General features: G+C 36.7%; 1 protein-coding gene across 1 annotated transcript in view; it reads left to right on the top strand.

Moving 5' to 3' along the window:
* Window positions 1–4,284: 4,284 nt before the first annotated feature.
* LOC149149377 (vesicle transport v-SNARE 13-like) overlaps window positions 4,285–11,431 on the top strand; it is a 67,370-nt gene continuing 60,223 nt past the window's right edge. The window contains exons 1-3 of the mRNA XM_089439005.1: window positions 4,285–4,557; window positions 9,257–9,315; window positions 9,493–9,678. Of these exons, the coding sequence (XP_089295131.1) occupies window positions 4,464–4,557; window positions 9,257–9,315; window positions 9,493–9,678 (339 nt within the window). The 5' untranslated portion in view covers window positions 4,285–4,463. The remainder of the gene's footprint in view (window positions 4,558–9,256; window positions 9,316–9,492; window positions 9,679–11,431) is intronic.

Raw genomic sequence — 11,431 nt, 5'->3', positions numbered from 1 at the left:
TATGTTGCAGTATCCGTTTTTAAGGCTGCAAATGGATCTTTGTGGTCAAGCCCTCTACCTTTGTAGATTTTTGAAACCTACAACGCAAAATAGCATGCTGCAATTCTGATGTGGTTTCCATTTTCTGATATTTTAAACTAAATGAATTGCTTATTTGAGTCTTTTTTTTCTAACTGAATGAGACGACCTTCTTTCTCCCTTACTAAAACCATGATACCCCCATGCCCTTTGCCATTCCCTGCTGCCTTGTTCCGCACTACCATCTTCCCGTGTTCTTCAAACAGAGGTGTCTTGCACCTTTCATGCTCATGTGTTTCTATGAAGCAAATTATGTCTCTATCTTCCACAATAGGCCCTAACCCAGGTCCTCGTCTCCATGGGTAACCTCTGCAGTTCCAACAAACTAATCTTAAGGAAACCTGGGTATGACTTGATTGCTATTTATTTTGACATGCAAGACTCACATTTGAGTCTTTGTCCCTTCTTTCCCATACTGACCTTGCTTTCTGATTTTCTATTGAAGAGTTTATTGCCTCTTCTTTATTACCATCTTGCTGCTTTGTTTTGGAAGGAGGTTCAAATCGCGCTATCACAACTTTGCCTTTATAAATCCATGCTCTTTTGCCTTCATCTCTTGCTGCCCTAACCTTTAAAATTTCCTCCATTCTTTTCTCCTGTTGTTTTACAGTTAAATCTTTTTTTAGGAAAAAATGAGAGCCCCTCAAGATATATTTCTTGCTTAGAATGATATATTTATCACGCAAGCTAGGCATAATGACTTTTATGGGCCCGACTCTCTCCCCGTTAAACTTACCCAACCTCCATGCTTGGCATATTTTTCCTTGTCATAGCAACTTGTCTTTCAAGAAGTCTCTTGCAAGGTCAAGAGTACATTCATTTTTCCCATAGTCTTTCACCCCTTTAATAATTATGTTTGTTGCCCTATTTTGTCTTTCCTTGCCTTCACTATCTTGCATGTTGTCAACATGAATATTTGTTTCTCCTTCCTTATTAGCAGAATTGCTAATAACTTGAGCCCAAGTTTTGGAAACTTTGGTGGAATATCCTATCGTTTTTTCTCTTGCGTTCTTTTCATGGTTGTTTATTTGGGCAATCGTTTTCCCTTTATCCTGGGATGATTCCACATTCATCACCTCTGTACTTTCCATTACAGATTTCTTTATGTTTTGCACATCCGCCTTCATGCGTTGCCATTATGTCTTCCCTATCAGGAGAAATTCTTGTAGCAATGCCACTTGTTCTTTTAAATTTTATTGCTTCCTGCTAAAGCCTTGTTCTCAACGGTTATTATATGAATTTTATGATCTCTTTCCTGAATTTTAATTATGATTAAAATTATACTATACAAACTGAACATGTGAGTAAAAATTGCCTTTTCAGGTAATCAACCAAGTGCAATTCATCTGTATTTACCATCTACCTCAGAAATTTATAGAAGAAAATACCAAGGGTAAACAAGAAGGGTAGCTTACAAGCATAATTTCTGCTTCAATATTTATTTATTTATTTTTGAGAAAGGAAAAAAACACTGATATTCATTAGATTGAAAAAACCAGTGCAAGCATAATGTCTGCTTCATGAATTCTAATCACCATGTAATTTACAACCAAACACCAATCGCCTTTAAAGACATCATAAGGGTGAAATTTCAATCTGCATTCGATAGGAATTATGGGGGGATTATCACCCAACATAAAACATCATATGCTAGATACATGAAACTATTCAAATATTCTCTGAAACCTTTTATCTCAACTTTCACACCAAATTACCTTCTCGATCTTTTACTTTTAGTTCCAAATTCTCAAATAAAGGGGCTTCATAGAAAACATCAAGTATACCAAATAGGCTTTAAAGGGGTTTCACAAAAAACATCAAATATAATAAAAGTAGTGGTCTTCTCTAAGAAAAGAAAACATAACCAGTATAAGTTTAAAAATGAAGACAACATTCTGGAAGAAGTTGCGGATTACAAATACCTCGGAATTGACTTCAACAAAAATCTAAGCTGGAATGATTGTAGAAAGAAAAGAACTTTGGGGGGTTGGAAAACATTTTATGGTTTTCAAAATAGGTGTAGAGAGGCAGAATTATGGGACTGGAAAACCACTAAAACTCTTTTTGGGCTTCTAGTGATTCTGGTGATTCTCTATGGTTGAGAATTATGGGCCAACAGTGCACCCGACATACAATGGAGACAAATTGAGAAAATTCAAAAGCGTTTGATTACAAACAAATTTAAGATTAAAAGTGCAGTTCCTTATGATATCTTGTTAAGTGAAAAAGGCACTGCTTTTATTGAAGCAATTGCTATGGCACGAGTCATAAGGTATTTAAAAAAATTTGAGCAAATGGAAGAGGATAGATGGCCTAAGGTTGTCTTTAATGATAGATTGTGTAAGAGTAAAAAAACTTGGATGCAGCAAAATAACAAATGGTTTAGTAAATGGGTATTTGCTTGAACCCATGTCCCATAAACAACAAAGAGATAAAAACTTTTGTTATGGAAAAGTTCCACAAGCGTACTTGGGATAAGGAGATAGGAAGAAATAAAAAATACTATATTGAAGTGTTTAACCCCTCTCATAGTCATCGACCAAAAGCATACATAGAGACCAATATTTCTTGGAGAGCCAAAATTCTTATTGCTCAGTTAAGGACTAATTCTCATCAACTCCATTGCGAAACAAGACTAGAAAAGACCAAAGGAAGTGTGGGAGGAAAGAGTATACATTTTTTGTTCTTCCGAAAAAGTGGAAACAAAAAAACATTTCATTTTAGAATGTGAGGCCTCCAAAGACAATAGGGAAATTTATGCAGATATGCTCGCAGCTAACTCTTGGGAAAATCTATTTAGCAAAGGGGTTTGTTGAGAAGCTGCGAGCATTTATTTTGAAACTTCACAGAAAAAAAGCCAAACACATCAAGCAGATGAAGAAACAACCTGTCTCATAGGCTATCTTTAGCCTCCTGAATGTTAAAATAATTTTTTCAAGACTTAAAAAACTTAACTTAAAAGTTGAAAAATTAGCATCGTGAACATTAAAATAATTTTTCCAAAACTTACAAAACTTTTTGGAACTTTTAAGTTGAAAAATTAGATCACTTATCACGCATCTCCTCAGCGATATACCTCCAATACCTCCAAAAGCTGAACTTAGTAGATTCTCCATTTTCAAGGTGAATATCATCCATGATGCTCAATGTACAACCATATCTGATATTATCACAATCTTTACCCAGAACCGCGGAAAACATAGAAATACAGTCGGGGTGATATGGTGAATCACCCCGAGCACTCTTATGCTTCAAGGGAAGTCCCCGACAAACCTGCTTCCTAGCATCATTGTTCCAATTGACGTATCTTCTGGTTTGAAAATTAAGAGCCAATAGAAAATCACCAGGTACAACAAACAACATAGATTCAATAAGAGAGGCATCAATTGACAGAATAGACCTAGACCTATTGACAGAAAAAACATTTCGACTCCGAGCACTAGAATTTTCAACACACAACAGACCTCGCGAAAATGGGTAAACTGGGTGAACCATAAACTGAGCAAGAGACATTCCAATGTCTTCACCATTTCCTTCTCGCTGATGGTTCGGGTTTGAGCGACACACCTCAAAGTATTAGGATTTTCAAGATGCAGAACAGGCTTGACGATGTCATAATAGAAATCTCTAAAGGTCCTTGCTATAACGAGTGACCTCTGAGTAGTTAGGCAGAGAACCCTCTGAAATAACAAACAGGGCCACAGCGGTATTCTTTCTGGGCATGGTGAAGAAATTTTCGACAGTATGACTCAAAGATAAAAAAAACTTATGAAATGAAATGATTATTTCAAGCTTACCATGATTTTTAGAAACGACTCAATACATAAAAATGATGCGACCAGTCGGACAGTAGGTCTACCTTGAAATTTCAACAGTGGAAAGTGGAAAACATGGAAAATGCTCAGAATCCAGAGCGCCCAAAAAGTGTGGAAAGTGGAAAACATGGAAAATGCTCAGTATCCAGAGCGCCCAAAAAGCGTGTCAAACCGTGCAAAATAATGGAGTCTTTTAAACGGAAGCACACTATACCAACCACCTGGTCGTGTAATTGGCAAAAGATATTAAAAATTCCACTTTATTTCAATTATAGATAAGGACAGTGATCCCCTACAGAAACACGTGGCATTTACATAAATATTTGTGAAAAGTGAAAAGAGGCCCATAACCAGAAACACGTGGCATTTCGATGAAAACAAAGATTTACTTGCAATTTACGAAATATTACGAAGAAGTTATGAACAATTTGGATATACAAACAAACCTGAGCCCAAAACACAGGAAAAGACACAGCCAGAAATCAACGTAGCGACTCAGGTTTGATCCTCCGGATTTCCAATTTTGAATTGATTTCTGGTTTTCTGAACGAAAATATCGCATTGGACACAATGAGCGCGGTTTTCGACGGGTACGAGAGACAGTACTGCGAGCTCTCTGCAAATCTCACCAAAAAATGCACTTCCGCGAGTCTTCTCAATGGAGGTAAGGCGCGATCCGAGGCTAATTATTCATCCTAGGGTTCAATCTGGGATTAAATAATATCTGTCGCAGGTTAAATAGGGTTGGCGTGGTTTCCTTATTGATTCAGGTCCCTAGAATTCGACCTAGGTTATTTGTATTATAGGAAACCTAAACTCGGTTAAGCAAGCTCCCCGGCCGGGTTAGGCCTGCTCAGGGTACAGTAGATATGCACACATGGATATTGGCTCAAGGGAAATTGAACTCGTGAGCACCTGGTGAGATTTGGTAGCTGTTCTAATCATGCAGTACATTAAATTACAAATAGCGAAAACATATAAAAATGTAATGTACACTAATATTATTCTTTTAAACAAAAAACGGTTGCTTTTTGTATTAAATAAAAAAGGGGCTGCGGCGAAACCGTTTAACCTTCTAATACGCAGCCTTTAAATACAAACAAAAAAGAGCTGATCCTGTCCTAAAAGATTTCCAATGTTCAAAAGATGGTGGAAATTGCTTCCTGTTTGACTTATTCTTAGAATTCTAGAGCTACTATCAACTATTTGGCTAGCGTAAAGCCTCACAAACTGATCTAACATAATTACAGACTTGCAATACACCATAAAATAGACATTTTTGTTACCATGCCCAAAATGGGCAGTCTTCTTTCTTCCGACAACTGATGACAGTAGAGATGGATCTGCTCGCGGACATGTTCAAAGTGTTGTTCCACATTGTCTTCTTCCATGGCTGCTGTTTGTTCATATCCAAATGAATTTACAGAAAACTCTGCAAACCCAGGATTTTGCTCCCTCTACAAGTGTCTGACTCTCTCTTGCAATTCTTTTATTTGGTCTTCTTTCTCTTCCAGATTCTCCTGTTTTGCTGTCCCCTCCTAACTCCATGAGGATTATTTTGTTCTTATGCTGCTGCAATTGGGACTTCATCTGAGCATTTGTTTTTTGGTATCTTTTATTTCCTTTTCATAATTGTGTTCCCAGTCTTTTCTTCATGTCTCCATTCTCCCAATTGCCTGTGCTACAACCTTTTGATTGTCATCACAAATGTGCTTACAGCATCTAATAGACCCAGGCAGGTGATCTCGATGATTTTAGAATTCAAAGAGCCTAAACTGGTTATTAACCTGGTTTTTTTTGTCCTATTATAATAAGCAAGACAAGTAAACCTATCCCTCATCTCATAAGGGTGACTGTTCAGGCTTAAAAAACACTTAAACGCTTTGAATTCCAAGAAGAACAGACATTGAGCACCTTTCAGAATAAATTCCATACGGATATTGGCAATCCAGCTGAGAAGATTTCCTTGAGATTTGCAGACAGGGAGACTCAAGGATAACCAACAGAGGACCTTAGCTCGATGCCTGAAGTCAGAATATGATGAGTATCTGCGCTTGATTTCCTTGTACCAAGAACCAAACCTCCCAGAGTTCTCACCTAAAATGCTTCCCAGGCCAACCTTCCAACTAGAACTAGACCTTTTGACTGGGAGAAACAAAAGGATAATTATAAGAGGCAGGCTTCCCCTCCAAAACCATATCTGAAACTTCCAGATGCAGATCGAAAGATGTGGATAAATCCCCGGTGCTCTGCACCATCTCATCCAGCCAGGGCTAAGAAAGAGTACCTCTTGCGAGTGATAACAAATGGCACGGTAGGCCACCCTTATGGTCCTTTGTAGGTGCATGATGTTGATTTGTTGGCATTTGTCATAGATTATTAAAATGCTCATTTAAAAGGAAAGTGGGTGATGAAGTTAATGGAGGTTGCGAACTACCCCTTCCCCCAATTTGTCCACATACAACCCAGAGATTGAGGGTAGGCCTTATTGGCCGTTACATTTAGTGAATGATTAAGCCCTCTGAGGACATGAAAAAAATCTAATTTCCTCGAAACCTTTAACAATTGTGTGGCATATCAACCTATTGAGATGGGACTCTTTAGGAAGAGATTTGGGACCAGGTGGCGTATGACTATGATTGAATCTGCAGCCAGTTTCATCTTTTTGATGCCTTGATTCTTCATTTTGAAGACTCTTAACCAAAGAGCTAGAGTCTCAACCTGATTGTTGGAGGTTTTGTCATTTCCCCAAGCGTAAGAAGTTTCCTGTTTTCCTTTTTCTTTGCTTTGATTTAGCCTGATATGTGTGTTTGCATACTTCTACCATCTCTTCCAAATTTCCAATTCATTATTAAGGCATATTTTTAAATATATTTGTCTAAGTCCATACTCCAATTGGGGACCTATATTATGTGAGGTTAACGTAATAACCAACTACACCCAGGCAACTACTGGTATTATTAATTATATATGTATAATACTCTTAGTACTTAAATGTCCATGGTGCATAATTGTATTCATAATATATTAACAATATTCTAAATAATTCATATTATTTAAATACTGTTTCAAAAACCTATTATTTTGGTCAAGCACACAGAAGACGAAAATTTTCCCATGCCCGATTATAGGGTTGGTCCAGCTAGCAAATTCTCACGTTTAACACACATACCTCCCACACACCCCATAATGAACTAAGAAATTTTTTAATTTAGTTTTTTAGTCACTAAAATGAAATTTTAAAACTCAACGTCCATAGCCAGATTTCTAATTAAATATTAATTAGATTCATATTTCAATTTTTAATTCTAGGACTGATGTATATCCATCTTAAACCTGGATCTATCAAACACCAAAGAGGGATCAAATCCCTTAAGGTGTAAATGATTAAAATTTTACACCCTAAGAAATTTGATCCCTTTTGGTGCTTGATAGATCTGGGTTTAAGATTGATCTATGTTGGTTTGTTTTTTAGATGATGTCATGTACATATATGCATACATAGTTATTTATTTTGTTTTTAGAAACTAACTAAATAGACATTTTTTTCTATTTCCAAATCTAAATTTATTTTAAAACAGACTTGTATTTTTTTAACTATAATTTATTTTTTTTGTTTTTAAATGTTATTTAACATTATGTGACAATATCTCCTACATAGTGGGTTGTAGAGCACTATAAACTGGTTAGGTTTCAGAGAGCATTAAAAAGTATGTTTAAATGAATTAGGAAAATCTCCTACATAGTGGGTTGTAGAGCACTATAAACTGGCTAGGTTTCAGAGAGCATTAAAAGTATGTTTAAATGAATTAGGAAAATTGAGTTCAACCATGGCGATGAGATCTAAAAAACTCAATGTCATTGATCAAATTCCCAATTAAATTGCAAATAAATTCATTTTTTAATTTTGATTGGAAGAAGAGGCCCTATAAACCAGTTTGCTCTCAATGAGTGTTAAAAAGTATATACCAATGAACTAGGATTTTTTATAACTGATTTGTTCAACCACAGAGATGAGATGTTAAAGACTCAACCTCCTTGATTAAATTACCATGTTCTATCACAACATCATTGATCAAATTCCCAAATAAATTGTGAATAAATTCATTTTTAAATTTGATTCTAAGAAGAGGTACAGTAAGCCAGTTAGCTCTCAAAGATTATTAAATTGTACGTATAAATGAACTAAGATTTTTATAACTAAGTTGTTCAACCACAGAGATGAGATCTTAAAGTTTAAACACACAACTTCCTTGGCAATTAAATATTGATTATTCGTTTTTCAATTTCGATTCTAAGAAGGGGTCCTATAGATTGGGTAGGTCTCAAAAGTGGTTGAAAAGCATGTGCACACGTTTGTGCATATTGTTGATGTTTGTAGCTTTGGAAAGTACTTCCGCACAGGCCTAAGTGCCTAGGTGTGTGTCAGTCGCATAATTGACCTTTGACCTTATCAATTACCTTAATTATTAAAGTAATTGACTTTTATAAAATAACATGTGTTAATCTAATGAAATGCAAATGTTTTCTGCATTAGTGAATTGGATGAATATCAACTGTTGATCTCAAGTAATGTGGAGACCATATCTCAACCGTCAATCACTTTGGAGATTAGGGTTGTGGATTCAATCAATAAAAGGAAGGCTAGGTGAAGGGAGAAGACACATCTTGAGCACAAGACACAGTGAGATAATGAGATCCCAGACATTGAAAAATAGTAAGTGGCCATGCATGCCACCCAGAGAAGCCTCACTGGAATCCTGAGTTCATAATGACTTTGAATATGTAATCCATACTACCATAAAAGCCTTAGAACTCCGTCTCCTACAAAATAGGGGACCTGCTAAAAATAGTTGGTCTCTCCAACCTGTGCAAAAACTTTGTAATCATCACTGCATCTATCCTACAACCAGGCGCCTTGGGAACCTACCTGCAGCCCGATCAAAACTTTGTCTCCAAACCTCCAGCCTGATGAAATGTGTTGGTATTTAACCCTCCAAATTTGCAAGGGGCAAATGTAGGGGTTAACAGGACCTATACATGCTCGAGTGTGGACTCTGGACTTGGGTTGTTTGTATGGTGACCCTTTGTCTTGGACAGCCTAGGTCACAGCCGACAGACAGAATTCAGAATCTACAATATATCTTCTGTGTTAGCGGAAGTTTTTGTTTTCAGATTTATGTTTTAATATCATATATTGTGGGTGCCAATTTACAAAGGGAACTTAATGTGGGATGCTTTCTTCTATCCATCTAGAACAAAAACTGGCAACTAGTTGGTAGCAATTCTTTCATTTGATTCACTGGGAAAGAGTGGGACTTATTTGCCAGTTGTTCATTGCATTGCTGTATTTGTGTTTACAGAGCAAAAGAAGCAGAAACTTTCAGAGGTCAAAACAGGATTGGACGAAGCTGAATCTTTGGTATATAGCCATTGCATCTTTATTCTCTCTTAATAACAACTTTCTATCTTTTCATCTTTTTTGTGTTCCTGTTATAATATATTTTCTTGTCTCATCATGATGTATTTTCATGTTTCATGGATGTGTACATAATTATTTACTCAATTATATCTAAATTTTTCTTATTGGATTTTGAAGATTCGCAAAATGGACCTTGAAGCAAGAAGCTTGCAGCCGAGTATAAAGGCTAATCTTCTTGCAAAGTTGAGGGAATACAAGTCCGATCTGAACAATTTGAAAAGAGAAGTTAAGAAGGCTTCCTCAACTGATTCCCAAACAGCAAGAGATGAGTTGCTCGAGTCAGGAATGAGTGACACACTAATGGTAAAATCCAAACTTGCTAAATGGTCGAGTGTATGTCTTTTTACGGGGAAAGGGGGGACAGAATGAGTATTTCATAAGTGGGATTTGCCTCTACTTTTAACAGTGTTATTTTGTAGTGAATTGGAGTTTGGATTCATGCCCATTTTTCAGAGTTGCCTAGAATGAGCTTCTTTTCCTTGTCTTATTTACGACTTTCTCTCAGGTCAGACTGTCTCTACAGTGTCTGCAAAATTGTATTCGTAAATCATGAAGGGATTGCTCGTATAATGCTTAGAGAATGCCATTTTCATTTTTATTTTTCTTGGAAAAATCATAACTTCAATTCTGAGAGAATGAAATAACGTTGTGCAGATGTTCAAGGTATTCAGACATATGTTCAAAAACAGCCCCTAAAGAGGTCTGTCCAAATGTTTATACTGCCTATCCTATTCTGAAATGTTGTCCATACACCTTCAAAAAATTACATCTCAAAATATATCACTTCTCAAGTGAAATTGAAACTGACTCAAAACCAACAGTAATTGAAGCAGAGGAGTAAAACTGCGAATATAAAGCAGGTTAAGCATCACAGATTGATCACATAACTAATGGTGCTGTCACATTTGCTTCTATCTTCTCCCATTGCCCCTGTTACATCAGCACCCGCTCCTTTGACAATCCATCTGGACAGGTATTGAATTCGGGACAGGCATGTTTGTATGAAATGAAAATAAAGGCTCCAGCTAAGATTGAGCTTAAAGGCAATCTCTTCATTCTGTACATTCCTTCATCAACTTTTATTACCGCCAATGAATCTCCCATCACTTGCAGCTGGCTGACATTGTCATCCATAGCTATTTTAAAAAGCAACTTCAGAGCTAGTAATTCTGCATAGCTATTTGAGCCAGCACCCAAGCTTCATCTGAATTTTATGGGGTGATTATCATGAACAAAGATTACACTCGCTTCACCATACTTGACAGCTATACCTTGACTCTCCTGGCCGAAGTATCCCCAAGGATCTGATTTATCAATGGTTACCTCCTAAATCAGCCTTAGGCATTTAGGATTATGATTTTCTTGATTCTTTCAAACACTCTTTTAATCTTAGTTGCAACCTGAAAAGAAGGGGTTAGTGAAAAAAGTGTTAGGCATCAAAGATCAAGCACATAACTGCAGGTGCTGTGACACCTGTTTCTATCTTCTCCCATTGCCCCTGTTCCATCATCACCCCTTTTTTGAGAATTCATTTGCACACACTTATTGAGTTTGTGATAGACATGTTTGTATGAGATGATAGTAAAGACTCTGGCTAAATGGTTCATCTGTTTGAAGCTTAGGCACAAAGGCAAGCTCTCCATTCTGTACTGTTCGTCAGCTTTTATTACTACCCATGAATCCCCCTTCACTTGTAGCTAGTTCACATTGTTATTCAAAAGTATTTTAAAAAGCAACTTGAGAGCTAGTAATTCTGCTTATCTATTTGAGTCAGCTACCAAGCTTGCCCTGAATTTTATGGAGTGATTATCACAAACAAAGAGTGCGCCCCCTTCCCCATGGTTGACAGGTATACCTTGACTCTCCTTGTCAAACTATCCCCTTGGAACTGATTTATAAATGGTTACCTCCTTAATCAGCCTTGGGCATTTAGGATTGATGATTTTATTGATTCCTTCAAACACTCTTTTAATCTGAGTTGCAACCCGAAAAGAAGGTGTTAATGAATTTTTGAAAATATCAGAGTTTCTAGCTAACCATACTCTCCAAACCACAA

Source organism: Pinus tabuliformis, chromosome 9, assembly GCF_031772625.1.
Source record: "Pinus tabuliformis cultivar Carrire ecotype Pingquan chromosome 9, CPIR1, whole genome shotgun sequence".
In the NCBI taxonomy this organism is placed as follows: domain Eukaryota; kingdom Viridiplantae; phylum Streptophyta; class Pinopsida; order Pinales; family Pinaceae; genus Pinus; species Pinus tabuliformis.
This window is presented reverse-complemented; position numbering and strand designations above follow the sequence as displayed.